The sequence below is a fragment of the Dermacentor silvarum genome, chromosome 1 (genome assembly GCF_013339745.2).
Source record: "Dermacentor silvarum isolate Dsil-2018 chromosome 1, BIME_Dsil_1.4, whole genome shotgun sequence".
Classification (NCBI taxonomy): Eukaryota; Metazoa; Arthropoda; class Arachnida; order Ixodida; family Ixodidae; genus Dermacentor; species Dermacentor silvarum.
The window spans coordinates 254,807,816-254,835,772 of record NC_051154.1 but is presented as its reverse complement, the minus strand read 5'-3'; the positions used below and the strand labels follow the sequence as shown (position 1 = coordinate 254,835,772).

Sequence of the window (27,957 nt, the reverse complement as noted above, 5' to 3'; positions counted from 1 at the left end):
CAGGTTTGCAATAAAAATTACTATTTTACAGCCTCCCTGTATAAGGGACACCATACCATTTGTCCCCGAATTGCTTCATGCTGTCAGCAAAATTCCCATTTTCAGAACAGCATGCAGTCACAAAGTAAGATGTGGAGGCAAGCAACATATTTATTTCACAACAGTCACAACAACAATTTATTTCGTCAAGCATGACAACAGCATACCGTCTTCCGATTCGACTCTTGGTTTCTCAAAATCATCAGGAATGAAACGGTCCTATAGTTTGTCCATGGAGAAAACAAAGAAAAATAGGAATGTTAATAAACCTACCCTGTGACAGTGCTTAAAATATCTAAAGTGTAAGTAGTCGCAAAAAAAAAGAGTTAGGAAATCTATAGAAGACATTTTGAAGCAACATTTTCTGTGTAGACCTGGTGCTTGTTTAAAACACGTTATTCATGGGAACCGCCTCCTTTTACTTTGTAGCACAACATGCTCACTTGAAATGCATGTTTGTTGTTTCCATCGAGCCGCGCGAATCAAGCACTGCAGCTTGCTTGACATGTATGTACGTTTTCTTCAAACGCGGCGCGCAAACCGAATGAAACAGTGGAGAGCTTGCTAGAAAGTTCGTAGTGCGACGTTTTCAACAGCACTAAGAGACTTGAAACATAGGTACTGGGCAATTTTCAATAGCGCAAAACAAAGCGAGCCGCGCGAACCGAACAGTTTACTGGAAACAATAGCGCAAAGCAGAGCGGGCCTCGCGAACCAGAGACCTTACTTGAAAGATAGGTACTGGGCGATTTTCAATAGCATGAAACAAAGCGAGCCACGCGAACAGAACAGCTCACTCAAAACCACGTGTGCTAGCTACATAGTGTTCAATAGCCGCACCCAGAGCGATGAGCGTGAACTGGACAGGTAAAGTTTAGCGGTCACACGCAAGTACAGTCACTTGAAAGCAATAACTGTCCAGCAAACTAGTTATTCAAGAAACTTACCTCGCACAAGCGGGTGTTCTTCGAGGGCGCGAAGTTTTTGCGGCCAATTCTGTGGAGCCACGCAGAACGTCGTTCACCGTCGTCCTTCCAGCACGGAATAGAGAAAAATGCCTTCCCGGACTCCGTTCGGTTGCTACACCCGAAGGCGCAGCAACCAGGCATGATGATGGGTTATTTCTGACGCCTGTGTTCGCAAGCGCAACGCAAGCGCAACGCAAGCGTTGAACGAAACGGCGAAGTGCTCTCCGTGCGCGGTGCGTGCGCTACGGGTTCGACGTGCCAACTGAAAGGGCTTGGAAGAAATATGGCGGCAAAAGGTCACGTGACACGAGCGCCCCAATCACCGGTGGCCGCGGCAGGAGGCGGCGCGCGGAAAACAAATGCGATACTCTAAAATTTTTCCAGTGACTCTAGTCTGGCCTGCTCTAGGGTGCCTCGATGCCCAGCGCGAACGGCGGCGCTGGCATCGAGGCACCCTAGCCTGCTCGGTCTTGCGGCGCCGACCGGCGGCGCATTGTTCTCCACGCCGCCGGCCGCCGTCGCGTGCCGCCGGCCGGCGCCGACGCCGAAAATCCGTCGGAAATCCGTTCCTTGTGGTTGGGCCTTAAGTTCGAGAGCGCGTACTGCACACGCGCGTCCTTTATAATCTGCCAACCTGCTCGTTCTCTCGCTTCAACCACGCGCGCACCAGAATGCGGGCGAGAACGCAAGGTGCCACTTCTGCAGTTGCTGTGCAAGCGCGCGAGGGATGATATAGCCCGGCCCACATTCAGCGTTTTCACCGGCGTTTCCTGCCATTGCGTCTCTCGGCGTCGTTGCATCAACGGCGCCGGAGAGGTCACAGACGCACGCAAACAGCGCCAGTCCAGCGTCGCACAATGTGACCAGACAGATTTAACCAGAAGCAGTGTGCAATGTCATTCAAGTGAACTATGAGTAATGTTCCCGATTAAGGTTTTTAAGCCCTGTTTATAGTTCTGCGGCACACACACACACGCACACACATTCACGGCAGCGCGCTCGAAGGTACGAGCGGCTGCTTTCTCAGACGGCGCCGCCTCGCCGACGAGACACTGGCGCCACATGGTGGCACGCACGCGAAATGGTTGCTGCGGAAGTCGCTTGCAAAAGTTGCCAGCAGCGCGGCCGCAGCCATGCGCTGATTGGTCGGCGCCAAGTCGGCGCTCATCGATCCGCTTCCGGCGGCGGCGCCGGCGCCGAGATTTCTGGTGTGCCTTGAGTACGACGTTTCGGCTTGGCGCCTCCCTCAGCGTCGACGCTGAGCGGCGCCGGGTCACGAAACGCCAGGAAACGCCGGGAAAACGCCGAATGTGGTCGGGCCTATCGCGAAGGAAATAGTTCATTTGTTCTGGCAGGGCTCCGAGCGCGCCGCTCTCTAGGCCTTGCTTCTAGACGTAGTAGCACAAATAATTGCATCATTTTTATGGGGTTTTACGTGCCAAAACCACGATCTGATTGAGGCACTCCGTAGTGGGGGACTCCGGAATAATTTGGACCACCTGGGATTCTTTAACGTGCACCTAAATCTAAGTAGTACAGAGGTCAACACTCATGTCTAGAACAACGGAGCGTCGCGCTCGGGACTGAACGTGCGACATCTACAGTTTGAAATAGCCCTTTGTGCGTCAGCGAGACACATACGTCCCACTTTTCCTTGTGCAGAAAAAAATTTCTCTACAAACACCCGTTGCAGGCAGCTTAACGGTAAAATGCTGCCATCTAACGTTAGTCATTATAAATTCAAGAAAAATTGTTTTACTTCGACTTCGACAGGTGACAGTAGTGCCTCAATCAGTTGAACGTTGAACTTTGTATTGTCTTTTAGGAAAGCTTCTGAATATCCTCTCGTTCAGCGCAAAAAAAGCTGCCGTTCAAGATGCCAGGTAAGTTTCTCTTTGTGCGGTTTTTTAGAGTGATCATTCTAGATTCCAATCATCATGGGTTTGCATATATTTGTGCAGTAACTCGAGCTGTAAACGTATCGAAGCACAGTCATAGGCAGAATTGCCAAGTTTTTCGCTAAGCCTACTTTTTGTGAATAGTGCAAAGAAATATTTTTTCTTGATTTCGTACGCTTTAATGCATTGCAGGGACCTCGCTTACGCCCGAAGAGGCCTTGGAATTGTTCTTTAGCCTTCCCGGTGACTCTGAGACCAGTGGCGATGAGGCCGAAAGTAGTGACTGATTTCGTGCCTGAGATTAGGCCGGCGGAAGGCAGCAAGGAGAGCGACGACATCGATACACAGACAGCCAGGAAGCGGAAAAGGTTGCAGAGAAAAAAAAAGAAAATCGAAGCGACCAGCTGACACCTCGGAGCTGAGGGATGAAGGTAGCGACAAGTCCGAAGGAGAGGAAGTTGAGCCTAGTTTGTGGAGTACTTCGGAACCTTTGAACATTGTTAGAAGCCTCAAGATATGGGATCCGCAATTTTCTTCAAAAGTGCCAACAAATGCAGCTGAAGCATTTGCTCTCTATTTCACCGATGACCTTCTCGATGTCATAATAGAGCACACAAATCGCGAGGGTGCCCGAAAGTACGGACGCAAGTGGTCAGTTCTGAGCATGGAGGAACTAAAGGCATACTTTGGTATGCTTTTACTGATGGGTGTCTCTCCAAGGCACCATCTCTACCACTACTGGAGCCGTGACGGCTTTTTTCATAGCCCCGAAATATCGCCAGTGACGACATTCAGGCGATTTCAGACTATCATGAACAGCCTGCACATGAATGACAGGAGCAAGCAAAAAACCAGGGTATGAGGACTATGATAGGCTTGTCAAGGTACGTCTGCTCATCGACGCCCTCAACAAATTTTTTCAAGCTGAGTATACTCCCTCTCCCCACCAAGCTATAGAGGAAAGCATGATTCCCTTTAAAGGCAGGTCCACTATGAAGCAATATTTGCCACTCAATTAAGCCCATAAAAGGGGGCTACAAGGTGTGTTGTAGGGCAGATTCTAAGACCGGGTACCTGTTAGAATTTCAAGTTTACGAAGGAAAAAATGCAAATCGACCATCGGACCTGGGTCTGGGTGAACACGTACTCGTCTCGCTTTCCAGCAGCATACAGCATGGAGGTCAAGTTTATTTTGATTATTATTTCACGTCTACGAGACTGATGGAAGGCCTTGCCAGGAAGAGCATCCTTGCAGTGGGGACTCTGCGGGTAAACAGGAAAGATCTGACCGAGGCAATCAAGAAAGACAATATACATAGTTTGCACCCGCGTCACTTCCGCACCGGTCCGCGCGCCTGTTCGCCATCTTTAGGCAACTGCGCGCCTGCGGAAGCGTGATGCAGCACGCTGCGCGCGCTGACACGTTGTTGATCCGAAGTTCCTTCTCACGTCGTGATCATGCCAATCTGCATGATTTTCGGTTGCCGCACAAGAAGTACCACTGCCGCGAAGCCGAGCTACGCAGAACCAAGTGTAGGTCTGCACCAAAAGTAATAACATGGGAGTGTGAACGCAGAGGAATTCTGTCGGAGAAACGTCAGTGCCTGTGGCTTTTCCGGATAAATCGGAAGGACCCGAACAACGTGCGTGTCGTCACTTTGTTTCGGGCGAGTATATAACACGCGAAAACACCGGACATCACGCATGATCGTAAAAGGGTGGCAGCGAAAACCCCCGTATAGGTTGGTGACCGCCTGCTCGCACACGCATGGTCGCTTTCACCGCTCTGAAAAACGCCCGTGTGCTTGTGTTTTAGTGCACGTTAAAGAACTCAGGGTGGTCAAAATTATCCCGGTACCCTCCAAAACCGCGTGTTTCATAATTAGATCGTGATTTTAGCACGGAAAACCCCAATTTTCTTTAACGGCCTGCAAACTGCTTCGCATCGTCATTTCTTGGTATGTGTGCTTCGCCTAGCGATATGCTAAGCAATATTTGAATGTCTGCATGCTTTCAATATAATGGGCTACTTCTATTTAATGCAACAAAATTCACATGCACGGACATGCACCGAACTGTAAACCAAAACTCGCAGAAAGAAGCGAACACACGTTTTGAAGCTTGGGGAAAAAGTGCATATAGCTGAACCTTTGTGCCAAGAAAGCTGTCCCTGAATGGAGCAGCACAAAAAATACTGAGATAGTTTTCTCTGCCGCGCGCCAACGAACATATGCTTTCATTGAGTCACCTCGCCGAGGACGATGTTAAGACCCGACGACAGGCGCTTCGCTGCAACCTTCCTCACCCAACCGCTCGTGAAGTAATTGTGCGGCTTCAGCGATTTGTAAGCCTTTATTTCGTTCAGCGTGACGTAGCTCGTGGACGGCACAAGATAATTAATAATATCCACGTACTTCGTGGCCGGGAGCACCTCGGGGTCTGAACTGGTATCCACGTCAACGTGCAGCTAGTATGGGTCCACGCCGTCGCACATTCCGACCTTTTCCTTGTAGCAAGCCCGCGTCGGCCCTACAAGCTTGTCCATGTAGGAAGGGCAAAATTCAGGGCTCCTGACTTTTGCCATTGCAAAGCTTTCACGAGAGCAAACATGCGGCGCTGACACGTAGAAGCGAGCGCCGAACACAAACGCAGCGGACCAGCGGCTAATAGCGAGGTGCATGCCTAGCGATGGCGGACGGTCGGGGCAGGCGGCGGATATGACGTCACGTGCAAACTATGTATAAATTGAAGAAGGGCGACTACATATGGAGATCGAAAGGCCCAGTTGAAGCTTATCAGTGGCGTGACACAAAAAACGTCCATGTGCTGTCGAATTTTCACTATCCGGAAGACAATGAGGTGGTGTCACGCGAACTGTCCAATGGATCATCCATCGGTGTCACATGCCCAAAGGCAATTGCTGATTACAACTGCTGGATGAATGCTGTGGACAAGTATGATCAAAAGAGAAATTCCTACCGCACCGACAGACGCTCAAAGAAATCATGGTATAGGATGTTCTATTTTCTTTTTGATGCAGCAATTGTAAATGCATCTATTCAACTCGCAGCAAGCAATGACATGAATTCCTACATGTATTTCCGCGTCGTTCTTGGCCGTCTCTTGATAAATGGGCAGAAATTCAGGGACAACAACAGTACTCGACCCTATCGATAGCAAAAGAAAGGACAAAAAATGACCAAAAAATGGTTGGTGTATGCGATGAGGGGAGGTTTGCGGGAACAGACCACAACCCTATGGAGGTTCCCAAGAGGCGCCGGTGTAGGTGGTGTTCTACTGCTGGGAGTGAGGTGCGCACAAAGTTCCTCTGCGCAACTTGTGAAGTGCCCCTCTGCGCCACATGTTTTGGACCATTTCATGCAAAAAACACGGCGAAGTAATCGCAAGATGGTGCCTTGAAGAGTCAGTGGGACAATGTTTTCCCACTTTTGAAAAGTCGCTCATGGGTCAGCGGGACATATATGTCCTACTTTTTTAATAAACTATTGGCTTGATTTTGATGAAATTTGTTTTATAGTATTTCTTTGCGGCTTATATGCATATACCACAGCCGTTTTTTTTTATATTATCGTGTGAAAAATATACATGAACCTACAAAGGGATAGGCCACATCTGAGCATGCGCGGTGCCAATGACGCACCTGCCTCGCATTTTCTCTCCTTGTTTATCGCCGCGGCTGTAACAACTGCTTTGGCTGGTAGAAGCGCTGTCAACGGGGTAGCGCTAGGTAGCGCCGCCAAAAAAATTGACCGCCAATCCACCCTGTGAAGGTGGTTGGAAAGCGAAGCTTTTTACGCCACCCTCACGGTGACTGCGGCGCACTTGATATTTCACACACTACAACGTAACTTCAACCACGGCCTTTATTATTATTATTGCGATAGCAATTATATGGACACTCAAAAGCAGACTTCTGCCGTCGGCGTCGCCGTCGCCGTCACCGTCACCGTCGCCGTGAGGTTCCGTATGACGTCAATGGAGATTAAATCGTCGCCGCGCGCCGAACGCTGTATGTGCGAGTGAAAGGGCGCGAGGGGCGCGCGCTTTCACGGGGAGTGAACGCACGGCGGAGAACAAACGCGCGTTCTGTGCCGTGCTCCCTTAAGGGCTGCAGAAGTAGGCGTCTCTTTCCTCATTTACAATCACCATATATGTAGAGCAAACGCGCCTTCTTCCGATGCGCGAGAGGCCGTGGGGGAGGGGGGAGGGGGAGGGAAGGGAGGCGACGTTTAGCTGCGGCACCAAGTGCCTATTTATATCAGAGGCTCCGGCAACAGTCACCAACGCCGCACGCATTTTGAGCGAACGCGGGCAAAACGCCGACGGCGTCGACAACAGTTCTGCGTGTTGCCAGTGCTGCTGCATGTCCAAGTTTATACAGTTGATAAAACTACTATCCTTACTCCGTATAGCTCTCTACTAATTTGCTATCGCAATTGATGCTTCGCCTTTCAGGTGAAACTGCGACAACTTTTTTTTATTATTTACTTCACAACAATCTTCACTAGTGATTTATGATCGGTGTGATATACACTACTAGACTACCCCATAGTGGTGTAGTCTAGAAAATGAACCGAAGCAGTTACTAGGCTGGAAGGGTTTCGAATGACGTCAACCCTCTTTCAAGCAGCTGCATAAGCTTTGCAACAGCTGCAATCTAATCTTACGGACCGCGCCGAGCCTGTTTCCGTTGTTTTCCCGCAGCCCTTATCATCCATCATGTTGGCTCATCACTTTGAAGCTTGTTTTTTGTGGTTTTTCTTGCGAAAACGAGTGCTTAGTAGTACGCTGAATGCCTGAATTCAAGTAAGCTATACTGCTATACCTGAAATTGTTAGCGGTTCGTCGGGATCGTTTTTTGCTTACAACGACGGACACGACAGAACCCTTGGCTGGTAGAGGCACAAAGCTTCGCTTTAAAAGAAAAACTCGCGGAATCAGCCGGCTCGGCGCCCTTATACTGCAGGCTTATTCTCAGTTCGCGGTATCGCCATACCGCCATTGCGTCGCGCATTATATCTCGCGCATCGCGCCATGGATTTTGCATAACGCATTGCGTTTATTGCCGTCTGTTATGAGTGAATTTTACAAACCTACTTTCATCGTTTATTGGTCGTCAACCCGCCAACGTTAATTGCCAATAATTGTAGGTTTCGATCGCACATACAGAAAAATGCTGCCTAGATACCCTGAACTTATGAGTTTTACTGAAATCAACACATATAGGTACCTTAAGAACGCTGTCAAATGTAAGCACAACATACATGCATACATACATACATACATACATACATACATACATACATACATACATACATACATACATACATACATACATACATACATACATACATACATACATACATACATACATACATACATACATACATACATACATACATACATACATACATACATACATACATACATACATACATACATACATACATACATACATACATACATACATACATACATACATACATACATACATACATACATACATACATACATACATACATACATACATACATACATACATACATACATACATACATACATACATACATACATAGTAGGCTTGGTAATATCGATGAACAATTAATCGATTAATCGATTAAAAGTATCCCGCAAAACGATGAATCTTCATCGATGTCCACCTTTCATTTAATCGACGTAATCGATTAGGCCTGTTCGATTAATCGTTTTCAAAAGTTCGACAGCAGTGGCACGACAATTTTGAAATCGTACTGGAATGGCGGCCCACGAGCAGTGTCTGTGCGGCTGGGGTAGAGCGACTGACGACTGTCTTTCCGAGTCCAGAGTGATGCCAACCTGAGCGTACTCCCCTCTCTTCCTCCCCCCCCCCCCCCCCCCCCCATCGCACACGCCACCACGCCAGGCGGAGGCTTGAAATGCCTTCACAATTCAAGGCAACCCAGTCGTTAATCGTAGTGCCACTCCCAGTCCACTAAACATGTTTCACAGAATTCGCGCCGGCTAAGACCATGTATTTTCATAGCGATGGAGTTCTATACTCTCGCATGCTGGTTGTGATTCAAAGTAGGTGTCGGTTTCGCCCAAACATGCCAGCCAATTGACATTCCTTCGCTCTGTATAAAAAAATTATGTGGTTTAATATCCTAAACCACTGACTTTCTTTTCCCCTGTGTACATTGCAATTTCTTGCATATTTCTGTTAAACTTCACCTTTCACTTTTGCCATTTTTCTTAATTCTTCTTTAACTGTACAGTGCTGGGATTCACTAGTGCAATGTACCTTAATAAAGAGAAGCTTTATATGTCTATAGTCGAATACACCTTAAGTCTGCAGTGAAGCCCCGCCCACGCCCTCATAACCACCAGCCACTGTTCCTCCGCGAGGCTGCAAATAGTTCGTACTTCAAAGATTCCCTGTTATTTAAATAAGGCGGTAACCATAAAAATAAAATTTCACTCAACTATTATAGTGGGAAGTACAAGTACGTCAAGTAGAGTCGTATCAAGTATGACACCATTTTGAAAACGTCGCATGACGACGATTTTGTGTGCTTCTGTGATTGGCTGGCGGAGTAACACAACCCCGCGCAGTCCGTCTGCCTTCTTTGCCAACTGCTGTTTTTAAAGTTGTATCCTACTATAGGCGAAATCGTATATGGCTAGGCGAAATCGCCTGTGTACACAAAACAATAATCATCAGCATTTGCTCGAGCGTCGTCTTCTTCCGCAGCTGGCTCGTTGATGCCCCTCGGGTTGCGCTCGTTCTCGTGCTCGGCTTGCACTCGTGCCACTGCTCCCGCGTTCGTCGTCATCGTCTGCTTCCATAGCTGACTGCGTAGCCGCTAATCATTCCAGCACATAATTTCACTTCTCTTCTGTCGTCGTAATGAGGAGGCCGCGTTTATACGGCGCTATGATCTCAAGGGGGTATGAGCCATTTATTGTCTTACGTGAGGGACAGATTTAATTTTTGAAGCAATTTGATTTCGAAGAACCGCAAGCGGCAGTGGCGGACGAATGCTGCTAACCACGCCGTCGAGAAAACTCGAGACATCGAACGCAAGCGACAACGGCGAACTGCGGGCATACCGTCATTGACGTTCTCCCCGTCGCAGCCGAACGTGTGTGTAACCTCATAGGATAGGATAGGAATAAACTTTATTTGTCCAATGGTTATAGCTCATAATTGCGAAATACTTTAATGAACCCTAGGGATTAACCCAGTGATTAATACCGCGGCCGCACGTTTCAGCTTCGCTGGTTAACCATCTTCAAGGAGTGGTAAGGCCGACAATTTTTTTTCATTCTGGGCTAAGTGCCATTTTATAACATATATTGGTGATCTTGTCAAAAGCCACTAGTGCCAACTATAATTAATCATTAACAAGGTAATGATTACCTTTATCAAACGTTTATACAATTGTGTTTCAAACCTGGTTCCACCTCTCAAATATTAAAATAGGGCCCTACAAAAGTAGGGCATGGGACATCCATCCATCCATCCTACAAAAGTCGATAACGGCGTTTCAGCCTTCTTGAAAGTGTCCGGCGAAAATTTCGATTAATCAATTAATCGATGAAAAACCCTGCATCGAAAGCGATTAATTGATTAAAGGCTAAAAGGATGAATGATTAATCGTTAATCGAATAAAATAATTAATCGACCATAATTAATAAGCAAGCAAGCAAAGCAAGCAAAGCAAGCAAAGCAAGCAAGCAAAGCAAGCAAGCAAGCAAGCCAAGCAAGCCAAGCAAGCCAAGCAAGCCAAGCAAGCCAAGCAAGCAGAGGCATTTCACACATCATCATATCACCGTGGAAAATCACATTGGCAGCTTTAGAATAATCAATTATGAAAGAAGTTTAATCAGTGTTGTAAACATTCCATCACTACAGAAAAAGCTGGGCACTTTTACGTGAAACTTATCTGTGATGCAGAATTATTGGCTGTTCCGCAATTATCTTCACTCATGAATTATGCATAAATATATAAACTTACCTGCACTTAAGTGGACGCCAAACACGATTCGTCCGTGAAGATGACTTCGACCCATTCTTCTGCTGTACAATCTTTTATAACGAACTTAAGTCTTTCCAAACAACTGGCTGTCTGAAAAGCTGAGCTTCTGAGCTGCTATGAAACAGTGTAGCCCAAGCTCATTCGGCCTTCTCATTTTGTCGGACGATACCGTGAGCGAGAGCGCTTCGCGGATATCCTCAGCGCTTTGAGAGGGATCATCCACGACTGCGGCAGTAATCAGGCGGTCCTCATCCTCAGTCGTGGCCCTTGGGACACCCACTGCTCTCCGCATCTGTGAATCTCGTATTGGTTCGGCGGTAAATTTCCCCGCTGAGGTACGCCTTCTATAGAGTTTTCATGTAACGTCACCGAGGCAGCTCCCACCGTTCTAGTACCTAAAGATGGCGGCTACGATGACGTCAGTGCACCGTCTTATCACGCGCACTCTGTTTTACTTTTTGACGGCGACTGTTTTTCACAGGTTTATCGCTCTTATCGCTTTGACGTTGACTGTTTTTCACAGGTTTATCACTGTTATCGCTTTGAAGTTCGACGCAAGACGTGCCTGTCGTGCTGTAATGCTGTCATGTTTCTTGATTACGCCGCTTCTCGAGCTGCTGGTACCTAAAGATGGCGTCCGCGATGACGTATGTGCAAACTATCTATAAATAAGCGCACAATGTGTATTCGTTCTTCTAATGAAACTCGATAGGCCATCTTCCCTTGCTACTAATCCGTGCCACCAGCAGGTCTACTTGAGCCGATTTTTGAGCAATAGGGAATTTGTGTTTCCTGGTGCACTCTGCGATACGTCACGTTACTTCTACGCAGATGTGTTAATCGTGGGTAACGGAAATTTTGTGCCTGCATCCGACTTTCTTTTCCCTTTGCTCTTTGTTACGGTAAAACGTCACCTTACCCTTTCTCTTTTCGTGGACAGAGCAGCAACACTCTTTGGAACAAGAGACAATCAAAACAAGCAGTCGTAATAAACGGTGCGTAACAAGTAAGTACCGTCGCAACCCTTCGCACAAACATATATATACCCATCAGCACACCGCTCGAGTCACGCCGTGATTGGTATGATACTGATATCAAGGTAGAAGCGTGGCGGCCTTATTGCAGATAACCACTTAATGTTGTGTGATGCGTGGTTCGTGCTGATTTTTTCATGAAGGCAAATGCAAGGCTCGTTGGAACCAACGTTTCTCAAGTACGCACAGTGAACTTTTCACGTTCGTGTCCTCTCCCAGAACTTGCGTCTCATTTGGCTTTGCGGAAACGCGCACGTTCTCCACCATATTTTGCAGCATAGCGAACATGTGCACGCTTTCATGGCAGGATGACAAAATGCAGATATCCCCCACCACGCGACAAACGCTGGCGCAGATTACGTGGTCTCAGCGATCGGCCCAGCTTTAGGTACACTATTTCCGGGATATGCCCACTTTTCTCGATATTATGTCTACAGCGCCTCCCTTTAGTTCACGCTTTCAACTTCAGATAAGATTGCTGCACTCGCCGATGCTTGCTCGTATGTGATTGGTCAGGAAATGTACAAAGAAACGCGTTTCACCAAAATAAAGAGGATTCAGTGCTATCCGTTTCTGGACTAGCGACGGTCGTTCTATCGCCGAATGCGAAACAACTTCTAGGAACCAACCGAACCACACCGCGGGGAGGAAAGGAAAGAATGCTTTACTTTAATGGAGAAATACAATCTTGAAGGAGTCTATTTGTTGCAGTAAGGATAGTTAGGTACCACTCGTTTCACGCGCGGACAGTTTTCTGGTTGGGTGACCATTGAAATGTTTAACCATATAAAAATTTGTCTTAGTGAATAATTTTTTTAGACATTCTTCAGCGCTTTAAATACCACACAATTGAACTGACAACTGGGATAGGTGGTAAAGATTCGTTATGAGTGCGGTAACACGATACATGGGGAGAACAAGGTGAGGACAAGACAGAAAAATAACAATGAACGAAAACAAGCCTAAGTACGAGAGTATTTGCATTCGTGTGACGTACACAAGACAGCTCACGTGTCTTATGCATGCACAGAGGGTACCGAGGGTCGATTGGAGTAGTCAGATTATCTGCTTTTACGGGGGGACGTATGAGAGGTATAAACTGTAGGTGATTATCCATGACGTCATTCTGTTCTTTTGTTTTCCCGGTCTTCATACGTACATGCGCATTATTTTGGCAAGTACACCCCAGAATATAAATTTCATTACACTTACTCACCCAACTTCATTGGGTGCTTCTGAGCACGCTCAACAACTTTTCAAGTACGACTTAGCCCTAAAACGTATATTCAAAAATATTCATAAACGTAGCTAATTAACTAACTAATCGCAATTTAATAGTCTGAGTAACTCGACGGCTATGTACAATATACCGTTGGTCTTATTCATCTGTACCACTTTATGTATTCTCGAAGTTTGGTTCAAGTTACGTGAAACACTCGGCAGAAGGCTTCATCTTTACAACGCCGTTGCTGATCTGGCTTGCTAGTTTTTTGGTCTGGTCACTTCTTTGCCCCCGGCATGCACTTTGTTGAGTAAAAATGCGCTTAACAGCATTACAATCGAGGGACCAGGTTCAGTAATGGTTCATTTCCGAAACAGAATATTCAGTGAATTGTAGGAGATTCGCGATTTTAAAAGCACGGGTAAAGGACACGGACACATGGGTTGACGAAAAGGGCACCGATGAAATGTGCATGGTCTCCTTTTGTGGGTTGCGTAAACGACTGCATTAGGATGATTGAACTTTATTGAGAGCCGACTAAGTTGTTTGGTCAGCCTTCCTTGGGGATGTCCCCCTTAGTCCTAGAAGCCATGTGGCCTGGCCGTCTGTATTGCCCTGTTTACCAGCTGACGACGGTCATCATATCGTTGAGGCTGGTGAGCTGTGTTTCCCACTGCTCTTGTGCGGGGCAGGGGTTAGGGGGTCGGTCGCATTCCCAGACGACGCCATGGTACAGGGTGTTTGAATACATAAGGTATTTTTAAGTGGGGTCTACAGTTTTCCTCGATACAGCTTATGCCCCAAAATAAACGTCAAATTTATTTACCTAACTGATCTTAATTGTTCAGTTATTTAAGCGCACAAGAAATATCTCTCAAGGAATCTGCGAACAGATGTGCCGCTCATCGCGTTCGTTTACGAAGTATGTCATTATTACTTCTTTAATGTTTAGCTAAAGAGACTTGAACACCCGGTATTAAACCACGCTCAGACGCTATTCTGCACGTCACCAATCATCTCACGCATGCAACATTTCTTCCAGAATATTCCTCTCGGTTGCGCAATTGCCACGGCGTTGACGCAGCGAACGGAATGTCGTGAACCGCAAGTGTACGTCAACCAGGTAAGGGGGCTTGGCGTTTTCTTCTTCGCTTATATCGGCTTTTATTCTTTTTTATAACTGAGTATGAAGTATTACAGCATATCGGCAACCAGGGCCGGGATAATGTAACGATTTCATTCCGATGCTATTCCTTCTCGCGTTTCGTCAGTGGTTCGATCAGCGTTCTGTCTACGCGTGGCCGCAGAGATCGCAACGGCGCTCCTGCCGTTGCAATCCCTGAATCCACGTACGCCCTACGTTAGTATCACCGGGATCGCCCAGTCGGCAACGGTGGATAAGAGGAATAGAATCGAGCGAGAGGAATTCTTACATTATACCGGCCCTGACGTCGGTATGGCATACGCAGTGAGCTTTGCGACAGCCGCGCCACCTGCATGCGGCGCTGCTGATAGTAGACGCCGCGGACGCTATTTCCTTCACGCGCTATCGTAGCGCGCTGTATGTTGCCGTGCGCGCGTGTCTAATCTATAACATGTATCGGGACTATCGGCGACGCTCAGCGTGTGTTTCAAGTCCAAATAAAGTGTACTACCGGAATAGTTAGTCGTCATCATCATCAGCCTATATTTATGTCCACTAAAGGCCTCTCCCTGTGATGTCCAATTACCCCTGTCTTGCGCTAGCTGATTCCAACTTGCGCCTGCAAATTTCGTAACTTCATTGCCCCCTAGTCTTCTGTCGTCCTCGACTGCGCTCCCCTTCTCTTGGTATCCATTCTGTAACTCTAATGGTCCACCGTTTATCCATCCTACGCATTACATGGCCTGCCCTGCTCCATTTTTTCCACTTTATGTCAACTAGAATATAGGTTATCCGGTATTTAGTTAGAGTAAATGTATATTAAGCCGGACATGACACTGAACCCCTAACCTGAAGCAGTCAAATGTTTGCTGCACTGAAGTGTGATTCAATTTCATTAACAAAACCACTTGAAATGATCAGGGTCACAAGTACGTGAACTGAATAATCATTGATGTAATCATTCTCTTGGATGTAAGGGCTTTTTTAATCATTGTGGGCACGACAAACTCGTCCTTGCCGACATTCATATCTTAAGCTTGGACTTTTGCCCTCCTTCTCTGTTTCCCTACCCTACCAGACCCGAATTTGAGTCTTTAAGGCAATAATGTTTAGAGGGCTAATACGAGGGCTAATACATGTTCCATTTTTCGTCAGCGATGAAGTGTTTGAAGAAGGGACTTCTCAGGCTGGAGCTAACGTTTCGACAAGAGGACTTGTGTTGGTCAGGGCTGACCAAGTCAAGTCCCCTTGTTCAGCCACTGTTGATCACTAGAGGATAGGATAGGAATAAACTTTATTTGTCCAGCGGTTAAGGCTGTTGGTGCCCGGGGCTAGGCTGCCAGGGGTCCATCGCCGGAGAAAAATCTTTCGAGATCCTCGGCAATGGCCCTGGCCCGCTGGACGGCCCCCTCGGTAGAGACCGAATTTTAGGCAAATGCCTGTTTTGTTCCTTGCACTTCTATCACCCCACTTTGATATATGAGCATGAATTAGAGGTTAAGAAGGACTTTTATAGTGTTTTTATAGTGCCTATAAATGCCTATTTTGGCGTTTGTGCCTAAATGCTTATAAATGCCTATAAATGTCTATTTTCAATATCGGTGCCTATTTGAACACTATTTAGCCTCAAGTTTCGCTTTCGAGTGCAGTTAGAGACCGTTATTCATGTTACCGGGAAACATTGACTGTTCGAAACTCTATGGGGTTCAACCCAGTCCTTTAGTTCAACCAACTCCCGGAAAACAACCGCTGGCAGCATTGAAATGGGACGCGCCGGCCAGCATACGCCGTCGTGCTGACATTGCGCGAGCGGTTGGCGAATGCGAAACCGCGGAGGACCATCAGGGGAAAGGAGAGTGAAGAGCAAAAGAAGAAAGAAAAATGTGATGTGCACGCGGCTTTTGTTTTGTTTGGAATTTACTTTTTAAGGTGTTCACTGCCGTCGGGCGTTCCTTCTCAGCGTACGAGATCATTCTCAGTGACAACAAGCACAATTTTGAATCCAAAAATCTGGAGATGGTGGTGGTTTGCTATTGTTCCCACAATCTTCACAGTGATTCTTAGACTATACGTTCCGCGTGCTCTCCAAACAGATTTCTTCAAACATGTGCACTTCAAATGGGCGGAAGTGTATTTGGCAGTGTTCGGACGTCTGGCCTGTAAAATTCGGATAATGTCATTGTATATGAGGAAATTGCGAAGAGTTGTACGTAACAGTCATCATGTAAGAACATGCTAATTTCTTAATGAATCGTAGTCTCTCTTCCATTTGTTATTTGTCTGTCTTTGCTGTGTCTTAATTTAATTGCGTCAGGCAGACATAAAGTATGGGTTTTTTAATCAGTATTGCCAGCTTTCAAGTATTCTTTTTCATTCCTGTTTCACTATATGCGACGCTCGAGTACAGTGACCATTGAACATGAATATGAGCAGTGTGCTTATTGAATGAAGCCAATTTATAGACAATAACATTTCTTGTTTTCCTATCATAGATATAGGCCACGCACGTCTTCGTTTCAAATTATTTGCATTTATGTAAAAATGTGTTGTGCCTATATTTACGACGTTGGAGGCCTAAAACGTTGTTTTGCCTCCCTATTTTTGGCGCCTAAAACGCGCTTCTTTAATGCCTAAAGATCCGGCCTCTATTGATCACTTCGTCTGGCTCGAACTTCTTCGTCGGCGTTCTTTTTTTTTTTTTTTTTTTCGCGCAGCTCTGTCATACTATAGGCTCATGTAAATCAAACTATAGACCAAACAGTAGTTCATTTATGACGTAATCGCTCTGACCGCTTAGACCTCGTCTCGCGGCCCGTTGCATTGACCCGGACGTCTTTCCTTCTCTCCCGCCGAGCGGCACTGGCACTGTCGTGGCACTCTGCGCAGTTCAACGCCGTGTGCGCTCTGGTCCTGGTCGTGCTGCCGTCTCCACCGCACAGCCAGGCGGAGCAGGTGACGCCCACGCGTTTCCACAGCTACAGGCTCGTCGCCCTCGACTACGGTGAGCCCCGCGGTCTGAAAGCATACCGTAGCCTGCCACAATGCGATACGGACGCTGTAACTTGCCGTGGTGGCTTAGTGGGTGTACGGCGTTGCGCTGCTAAGCACGAGGTCGCGGGATCAGATCCCGTCGGCGGCGGCCGCATTTCGGTGCAAGCAATACGCAAAAAAATAATCAAAAAATGCCAGTGTGCTGTGCATTCGGTGCACGTTAAAAATAAAAGAAAACTCAGGTGGTCAAAAATAATCCGAAATGCCCCATTACGGTGTGCCTCATAAAGATATCGTGGTTTTCGCAAGTAACGTACCCGAATTTAATTTCTAAGTATGCTAAAGCAACTGCAAAGTTTAAACAATGTACGCGGGAAAATACTTGTAGAGCTCTGGCGCGACACCGAAATATTCGCCCGCCTCGAAAATAGTTCTGCAACAATTCCTCCGAAATCTTCGTTTCTCTAATAGACCGATCTCACTTGCCACCGCTGCTGAAAAGAATGCCGGAAAGTGGAAGGTCTTAATCACTTTAAGGGCAACCAAGCTCAAAGCACATATTTTTTTACTTTCTTTTTTTTACACGCCGGCATAAACATCGAGATGAATTGGCAGGGGGTTAAGATGAGTAGAATTACTATAGGAAGAAGTACGACAAGATGAACTCGCTCACCCTTAATGAAAAAACCTAGAAGGCATATGTAACATAGCCGCGGCTGGAACGGAATGTACGTACACGCCTGCGAACGAGACTGGAAAAAAACCAACGTTTATTGTCAACTGTAGGGTGATTATATAGTAATCCAGGAGAGGAAATGGAAAGGGGACATAGCGAGGTAGAAAAACTTGACGCTTGCGCACTGTGTAGTCCGCACTATGACACAGCGGCCGATACAACACTTCTTCCTCCATAAATCAGTCAACTGGTTTCCTCGTCGAGCGTCGTAGGACTTGAGCGGGTTCACTTGGCACTACTGCTCCGGATGACGTAAGTGCCGGGAAGGCGCCGTCAACAAGATGATCCCCGACTGCAGGCGCCAACGCAACGGTTCCAGTCTCACATCGAGCTGGGACGCGGATTCCTCTGGCCTGAGTGTAGCGCCATCCGGGCGCGCGTCTTCCGCAGTGTCGGGTGACTGTGTTTCTGGAGTCCGAAGACGTACCTGGTCCACGTGCCGCCGGATAATTGCTCCAGGTGTTTCTACTCTAACAATTCGGGTCCCAGATGTAGATGTCACATGTCCTGGTATCCATTTCTATTCTGTCCCATAGTTGTGAACGTGCACACTGCTCTTTAGTTGGGGCAGCCACTCCTGGCTGTCAAACGTTGCGTCTCTACTACCGTTCGGGAAACAGGTATCCAGGCGCGATCTAATCTGGTATCCTAAAGCATCTCTGATGGCGACTTAATTCCCGCTCTTCTGGGGCGTCCTTCTGTAATTGAGCAGTAGACGCACAAGTTTGTGCTCCAATTTGCCTTCCCTCCGCTTCCGAAGACCATCTTTCACCGTTCGGACAGCTCTTTCGGCAGCCCCATTAGATTGCGGGTGGAAGGGGACGGTCCTAACGTGCGACATGTTGGTCTCGACAAATGTTGTAAATTCACGACTAGTGAATTGTGTTTCGTTATCGAAAACTATCGTTCTGGACACGCCAAATCGGCTCAATATGCCCCGCAAACAGTGGATTGTAGCTGTCGTGGTAGCTTGCTTCAGAGGAAGCGCTTCTATCCACTTGGTGTGCGAATCGATTAGCACAAGCACCATCTTGCCTTCTATCGGTCCGGCAAAATCCACGTGGATGCGCGACCACTTCTCAAACGTTTGTGGCCAGCTTGCCGGTGGAGCGGCTGGTGGTATGGGCAAATTGTCGATGCAATACTTGCACTGAGCCGACATTTCCTCAATCTCTCGGTCTAGGCCTGGCCAACAAAACAACGATCGCGCAATGGATTTCATCGGCGAAGACCCTTGGTGGGTGCATGTAATGCTGCAGCAATCGTTTTCGCGCACCATCGGGTATGACCACTCAATAGCCCCAATAAATTAACCCATATGCCAGGGACAACTCAAGTCGACGGTCAAAAAATACCGCCAGGCGCGGCTCAAGGCCGTTCGGGCTTCTAGGCCAACCTTGTAGCACGTAATGCTTGACGCGATCTAGTGTCGAGTCGACGGCTGTAAGGTCCTTCAGCCCTCGTGTCATGACTGTGCCTTCCTCCAGGTTTTCCAAAGAAAAAACGTACTCTTGCGGCTCTTGGGTCTCCATAATGGGACCGGGTGATTGCAGCGGAAGCCTGCTGAGGGCGTCCGAGTTCAGCAGTTGCCTTCCGGGAGTATACTGAAGTTTGTAACGATATCCTCCGAGATAGTGCCCAACTCTGAACGCGGGCTGCAACCATAGAGGGCGTCGGGCGGTCGGGCCTTAACAATCCGAGGAGAGGCTGGTGGTCTGTAACAAAGGTGAATTCACGGCCCAAAAGATAGTCTCGGAATCTCGTGACACCAAAACTAGCGCCAGCGCCTCACGCTCCAGCTGTGAGTAATTCCGTTCGGCTTTCGTGAGAGTCCTTGAGCGGAATCCGATCGGTCTGTGGGCGCTGCCTACCGTGTGAAACAGTACTGCGCCAATGCCGTGCGAGGAAGCGCCGCACTCTAGTTTCAGCTCCTTTAACGGGTCAAAATGGGCAAGCACTTCGGCATCCTTGAGACACTGTTTCGTCTTGATGAACACAGTTTCCTGGGGGTGGTTCCACTGCGATCGCTCATTCTTCTCCAGTAACTGATACAACGGGGACAACACGGTTGACATGTTCAGCAAAAACCTTGAATAAAATGTTAGCATTCCGTCAAACGAACGCAGCTCACTCACGTTACGAGGGCTCGGTGCTTTAATGATAGCTTCCACGTTCTTTTCCGTCGGGTGAAGACCGAGACGATCGATACACAGTGTCCCAGATAAGTAACCAATAGCTGGCTGAAATTGCATTTGTCATATCGCAGCTTTACGCCGTGCTCTCGAAATCGCTGCAACACTGTTTTCAGCCGAGCTCCGTTGTCTGCCGCCTTTTCAGACACAAGCACATCATCTAAGTATGCCTGAACTCCAGGCAGGCCCGCAAGAATGGTATCCATCTTCCTTTGAAATATCGCACGAGCACAGGAAATGCCGAACGGCAGCTTGTTGTAACAGAAGAGCCATTGGTGCGTATTAATCACGCACAGCTTGCGTGAAGCTTCGTCTAGTGGCACCTGGTTGTAGGCATCTTTCAGGTCGAGAGTACTAAAAACTTCACCACCGCTTAACGAAGCGAACATGTCTTCGATCACCGGAAGAGGACACTGCTCAAGTGCACAAGCATGATTCAAGGTGGCCTTATAATCCCCGCAAATCCGGACTGTGCCATCTTTTTTTAAGCACTGGTACTATGGGGGTCGCCCAGTCCGAATATATTATGGGCGATATTATGCCCAGTGACACTAGCCGATCCAACTATTTTGCCACTTTGTCGTGGAGCACGTACGGAAGCGGTCTCGCCTTACAAACTTTGCTAACCGCACCGTCCTTCAGCAGCAAGCTGGCTGGGGGTCCCTTCATCAGGCCCAATTTCTCCGAGGAGACATCCTCATTGTTACTGCGTAAGGCGTTGATGTGGCTGACGGCTTCTACCGTCACAGGCACTTCCCTTTTACTGACTTGCAGTACCGGAACTCCAGCCCTATCCAGCAGGGTTAACAGGTCTCGCCCGCACAGGCTTAGTCCGGTGCAGTCTAGTACTATGAGTGTGTATTCAACTGACACACCTTGGTGCGCAACCGCTAGCTGAAGCTCGCCTAACACAGGCAGCTTTGCAGCGTAGCACGAAAGTTTCAGATGTGAAGGCTTCAGTGTTGGCCAGTGTTTGCAATGCTTATCGAAAACCTGCCGCGCTATGACGCATACTGGTGATCCTGTGTCTACTTCTATTGCCAGTTCTACACCGCCCCAATTGAATGTGTGGCGAATTGGCGGCTCGAAACATTTCGTTCGCGCCGACAGCAAAGTACAGATATGAGCATTTTCATAGGAATCTTCCGACGTGGTTTTCTGCACTGTTAATGTTTGGCCCTGAGGCGCAGGTGCAGCAGCCCCGAGTTGCTTGTCGGGGCGATTGGGACACATTTTTGGCGAGATGTCCACGTTGACCACAGTGATAACAGGCCCAGCCGCAGCTGTTAGCGTCATGTTTCAAGCTTCCACATCTTCCGCATTGCCGACACTCTGCATTTTCGGCGCTTTCTCTCAGTGTTGGCCGGCGACGCGCTTGCATTTTCAATAGTGGCGTTACTACTTACGAAATTCTTTGCGCATAGTTTTCCGCGGCTTCAGCAGCTAATGCTATCGCTTCGGCTTCTTCTAGCGTTAGCTCTTTCTTTGCCAGGAGTTGTTTCCGTACTGCACTTGAGCGTACACCGCAGACAATCCTATCTCGGATCATCCTGTCAAGGCAACTGCCGAAGTTGCAGTTGTCTCCAATGCGGTGGATCTCGACGAGGAAAGCCTGAATCGATTCTCCTTCCAGATGGCAACGACTGAAGAATTTGTAGCTATCCGCAATTTCGTTCCGCTTAGGGTCATAGTATTTATTCTAGGCTTTGATAACTTCGTCATAACTCAGAGTTTGGCGCGCGGGGAGTCACCTTTGCGGCAAGGATTTTAATAGTCTGTGTGTTCAGTGCAGCCACAAGTGTTCTCTTCTTACTTGGCTCAGCGATGCCATTTGCTTCGAAATGCGCCTCCACTTTGATCAGGTACGGCTTCCACTTATATGTGCTTTCATCGAAGCTTAGGAGCATCTGGAAGGCCATGGAAGCCTATGGCACGGCTGTCTTCAGGGTCGGGGTGTCTGGGTCTGCCTTGACGACGTGGGTGTCGTTTTGACTCGTCGCCACTGTAACATAGCCGCGGTCGATATGCCACGGCAGGAACGGAACGTACGTACACACCTGGGAACGAGACAGAAAAAAAGCAACGTTTATTGTCAACTGCAGGGTAGTTATACAGTAATCCAGGAGAGAGAGGGAATGGAAAGGGGAGGTAGAAAGAAAACTTGACGCTTGCGCACTGTATAGCCCGCACTACGACACAGCGGCCGATACAACAGCATACGTAAAACGCATCGACGAAACTATAGTCTGCAGTTACAGTCGCACACCTTTATAACGAGGTGTGCTTGGGGCCTCCGAAATCATTCGTTATACAGGTCACTTTGTTGTATACCTGTCATGTACCGCACACTTCCCAATAGAATTGGAGCAACATTATTCCTTCGTTATACAGGTCATTTCGTTGTAGAGGTCACTCGACGTAGTACGTTGAAGTGCCGATGATTTAAAAACGTTGCTATACCCGTAAATTCGCGCGAAGCTTAAGTGAATATGTAATCCCCATTACAACCAACAGACGAGTTAAGATGTACTTATGACGGCATACTGGCACATGAAAATTTGTGAAATAATCGGGTCATGTCACGCCAGGTGGCTTATAGCTGAAGTAAAATGTCAAGTTTAGTTTGCGTAACGCTTAATCGATGTCAGCAATTTCGTGAAATTAAATTGAGTGGCCCTATTTTGGATAGTTTGTAACATACCGAATAAATGAAAAATTGTACGATGCATAAGCTTCGCCTTTAAGAGTGGAACGAAATGGCATATAACGATCCCTGAATGCGCCTCACACTTCCCGGCAACTGCAACTTATGTAACCGTATTGTTTATCGAGAAACGCTGGGGCGAACGCTATGCACCAAGGCGAGCTTTCTGGTGAAACGCAGCCTCTTGCGTGACACGATTCCGGCGGTAGCTCACAGCCGCGCCAAACAAATTATGTAATTTTCAGGGTCTTGTTATTGTTTCGCACTTTTAGTATTTCAGTCTGAGAAGATTTCACATAAAAGGCATGCGTTGTGGGTGTTTCGTTTCATGAGATTTGTTTGTGGGCTGCCATTCTAAAAATTCCGATGAATAACTATGTCAAGAATGTAAGACAAGGTAAGTAACTTCAGTGATATGATGGTATGGCAATATACCCGGCATATACCGCATTTCATATAGTGAGGCGTGGCATATGCATTTACCTCTATATATGCGGGAATTGTCGCTCACGGGACGCCGACACCGGATTCTCTGCGACACGGAGCCCTTCTACGACACCCTTTCTGCGACACGATAACGTTATAAAGAATAAAAAGTACGAATTGCTGCCGAGAAAATTAAGGAGCCATGATAACGTTGATGAGTCCAGTCAGTGTTAATTTTAAAATCAGTCGCAAGCTTGCAACACGATCAAACGCCTTAGCGAAATTAAGGGATAGGCAATCGGTATGTTGGTAACTGCTGATATTAAAGTACAGGTCAGTTAGATCTCACGTGAAAAGGCTTTCCTAACTCAATGCTCATTAGGGGGGGAAATTTGTTCGACACTAGATGCGTTCACATGTTAGTCAATTATACATGCGAGCATCTGGCAATATAATAGCTTTTCTCAAATAAGGCTGTACTTATTGATCAAGCTTGCACACCTTAATGAACTATTGCAACAACAGGAAGGTTCGATGTCCAGAAAAACGTTGCTGTCACCTAAGGTGCAATCATTAGGCATGCCGCTTATTTTATAATTACTGTAAATTTGAAATAAAAGAGAAAGAAACGGATGACTCGTCGTCTCTTCTGTGGCGTTGGTGGTTTTGCGTAACATCCATCGGTGAAATATGTGAAGACGGAAGGCCGCATGTAATCGACATTTCGTGGTTAAAAGTGAACGCTTTGTGGTTAAACGTGAATACAAAGGAGCCCTGAAGTAGTGATCCAGAGAATTTGTATCACCCTGCATGTACGTATCTGTTGTTTAAAATCAATTTCGATAAGCAGCATTTAAGTTTCATCCTTTGCTAGAAGCTCACTGAAATACATGCCATCGCGGAGTTAGAATCGCGCCATCCTATCCATACGCTGGAGTGACTTGGATAAGAATTCTGCATCTGTGGCAGTGTTTTAGATGCGAGAGCATCTTATGCTCGGGGCAGTGTCCGTTCTGCCGCGTGCGCACCCATACTGCGCATGCGCAACTCTCCCTCGTTCTCCTTTCCTACGCAGGTGTACGCTCTCCTCCTCCCCTCTCCCCCTATCCGCCACAGGTGCGGTGCAGCAAATCAATGCATATAACTCTCTCTCACTCTCTAAGGGTACGCCGGTAGGCGGCGCAAGTGTCGCGGCGCAGTATAAAGCGCGCGCTTTCGCTGTGCTTCCGTCATTCTCTCTCTGTGCAACGATGTGCGAAACGCCATGAACAACGTCCACGTCGGCGCTAGTTGCAACGGGAAGTCGGTGGTGTCACCGTATACGTGAAACGCACTCTCACCGCAAACGCAAAGGACCTAGACCTACCGGTCACCACTCAAAGGCACAATGGAGAGCACTCGGCCGTCCGACTACCCGTCTACGGTGACAACAACATCGTCATCCTGACGCTGTATCTCAAACCCAACATCTCAAGAGAAAGCGTCAAACTTTATCTCGCAAGGAGCATGGTAGAGTACACCAAGACCTACAGACACGCGCCCTTCATACTGCAGGGGACTTCAACGTAGACATACTGACAACCGATTGGCTGGTGCAGCACATGAAGGACGTATACTCTTTGCGATGCATTTCCCAAGATCGCAAGCAACCCACCACCCTCAGGGGAACGTGCATAGACCTCGTCTTCGCAAATTTCAAACTAGACCCTCTGCAGCAAGACCCATTGACGCTACACTTCACCGACCACAAAGCCATCGTCTTCAAGATACCGCGCGCACCGACGCTAGTAATCACGTACGATCTCTAAATAAAGACGCAACAACCCCGTACAAACGTCTCCTCTCTTCTCAATACATTCTCTCACTCTCACTTTCATTGGGTTGTGTTGTCAAGTGAAACGAAACGGAAACTCGATGCGCACACCCCGCGATGCTTTCGCATCCCACCATGGTTGCCCGTAGGGTGAGATGCGATTTTGTTCCTCTGTGCCGACTTTAATTTCTACACCAGCTTGCCCAACTGCTCTCATTTCTTTTCGGGGTCGCTGGCGCCATAACCTCGGCTCCAATGTTCGTATGTGTGCACAGTGTACGTGGCGTCCGTGGTGATTCCGGTGATCGTGGTCGCGCTGTCCTTCTGCTGCCTGCTGACACTGACAAGTCCTCTGCGGACTGTGGTGCCCTCCAGAGAGTCGGTCTCCTTCGTGCAGGTGCGCATCCTTGGACATTATGTTGTACGTACATTACGCTAGATAATCGCCCGCACTGCGCAATGGTTTCACCAGTTTTATGTGATAACCTTCCGGTGAACTCCGGCGGCGTCTTTGCGCTCTGCAAAGATACCGGGATAGCATAAAAACTGTGTTCCTAATGCCAAGGTGCATGGCAAAGGTGGTGGCGGTGGTAAGAGGTGACAGAAAACAGGTGATTGTGCGTTGTTCACGTTGTTACTTGAATGAGTTTGATCGACGTCCTTGGGTTCAAACCACCAGCGGCTGCGCGAGTAAATGGCACCCCGTTCTGCCTGAGCCTACATGTGTACGTATATCAATACGCCACCTCATACTTCTGTGATCGGGAGTCGGTATTTCCACTTCCATTTCCGCAGGAACGCAAGACGGATGACATCATGCTGCATCCGTACAAGTGGGTCTACCGCGGTACCGACCGCAGCTTGTCGTCTCGGAAGCTGCATATACACGGCAGGAGGCCGCAGTCTCCTAACGACGACAGCCTTCGCTACCCACCGCTGCGGAAAGTGCGCGGAAAGCCGACAGGATTGGCTTGCTTACATAGCACGTGCGTAAAATAGCTTTCTGAAGCAAACAGAACACTGGTCGCGGTCAAGTTGCATCGTCGGCTGGAGCTGAGACCACTAACGCATTCACAACAACGCACTATTACTAAGGACGAATTACGTACAGTGTCGTCCCATCGCTAGAGAAGCGCCTGGTGACAGCTTAAACATGGAGGATCAAGACATGGACGCTAATGCGTCGTGAATACCTATAAACGTTAGGCGTTATCATGACTACCTTTCTGCCTGTGAAATAAAATAAACGCTAAAGTTTATCACATTTATGCGCTTGTATACTTCTGCTAGAAGTTGCTTTAAGTTCCCAGGTGTTGGGTTTCTCTGTGCGCCTCAGGAATAATAAGCCCGAGATCATGGGTGGCGGTGACATCTATTGTGACAAGTTGAATACAGGTTTACAGTGGTACCTATAGTGCCTACTGGAGCACCACGACGGTTGGTAAGCAGTGTACATCCAATCGTAAAGCTTTTCAACGTACGTGTTCAGAATTTAAAGAAAAACACGAAATTTCGTCGCAGCCAGCTTCGAATGAGAAATGAGCGGTTTGTCGTCGTACAAAGCCCTTACTTGCTCGTCTAAATTTTAGCCCTAGTTGCAACTGCACCAGGAAATTCAGCATATTGAACCAGAGAACTGAGCTTCTTTTCGCGCAGAAAACTTTTGCAGTCGAGCGTTCATTGCAATTAATCCCCAGTCATATAACGGTGCTATATGTTTAATGGCTGTGTGCTATGCATGTAGTTTAGCCAAGGCGGATGATTTACGATAAATGCGAAGTGTCCCCACCTAACGTAGATTAAAAGCGAGTAGTCAGCTGTTCTGCGACTGCAGTGAGCAGAAGAAACAGCCAAATACGCACAAGTTTGACGAGGACAATGCTGGACTGGTTGAACTAAATTAGAAAGCGCGTGCGTTTAAGGAGAGTATGACTCTTAGAATCGTAAACCTGCTTGCCCAGCTTGAAGTTTTTGTAAAGGAGTCAGTAAGCGACAGCGTTCGAGTGCGTAAGAACATGTTGCTTGTCCGTTACTTTATTGAAATTTTTATTCGGAGCTATTTCCTGGGTCGGTCAAGCAACCGGCCGGCGCTCATATATATGAATTGTCACAGGGTGCGAGAAGACGAAAGATTATATGAATTCCCCGTAATTCCAGCACATACGCACGACTTGCTGTTGAACACATGTAATCCTTGACGAATGACAGCGACTTGGCCATCGTATACAAGGTGAAACGTTTGAGGCGACGGTAACTAAGCTACCGGACGCTTAACGAGAAGCACGTTGCCGAGAATCCGCAGGTTGGCCGAAGCACCTCTGACGATACACACACTGAGCTTTCGGGAGGTGGTATACACGTGTTCTAGCTGTAAAACGATAACGCCTGTTTGTGCGCAATATTACCAGCCGCGAGCCATCCACCTGAACGAGGCGGTGGCGTGTGTGGCTGAGCCTTGCAGCGTGCTGTCTTGTGTGATCCCAAAAGTTGCGGGCGGCAATAATTCTGGAGACTTGGCGACGAAGTCTTCCATGAATGCCCATCAAAGGTTACATGCGAGAACGAATCGAACAGCCGCGGTGCCAATCTCCGTTCAAAATACTGTGTCATCGAAGGCTGAGCACGCAAGTACCTCAGTCGCTGCGCATATTGCAAATTAAATACCAAATTTAGGTGCTCTGAAACGCCATTTTGTGTCATCGCAGCTTCACAGCAGGCAGGCGTTGAAAACTCACTTACACGTCTTCGTGA

At 47.7% G+C, this 27,957-nt stretch overlaps 1 protein-coding gene across 1 annotated transcript; it reads left to right on the top strand.

Moving 5' to 3' along the window:
- The first annotated feature begins 2,883 nt into the window (after positions 1 to 2,883).
- Positions 2,884 to 26,329, top strand: LOC125942604 (uncharacterized). Its single transcript, XM_049660793.1, has 4 exons — positions 2,884 to 2,890; positions 17,199 to 17,345; positions 25,482 to 25,603; positions 26,002 to 26,329. The coding sequence occupies exons 1-4, from the start codon at positions 2,884 to 2,886 to the stop codon at positions 26,203 to 26,205; spliced, it is 480 nt and encodes a 159-aa protein (XP_049516750.1). The 3' UTR covers positions 26,206 to 26,329.
- Positions 26,330 to 27,957: the final 1,628 nt, after the last annotated feature.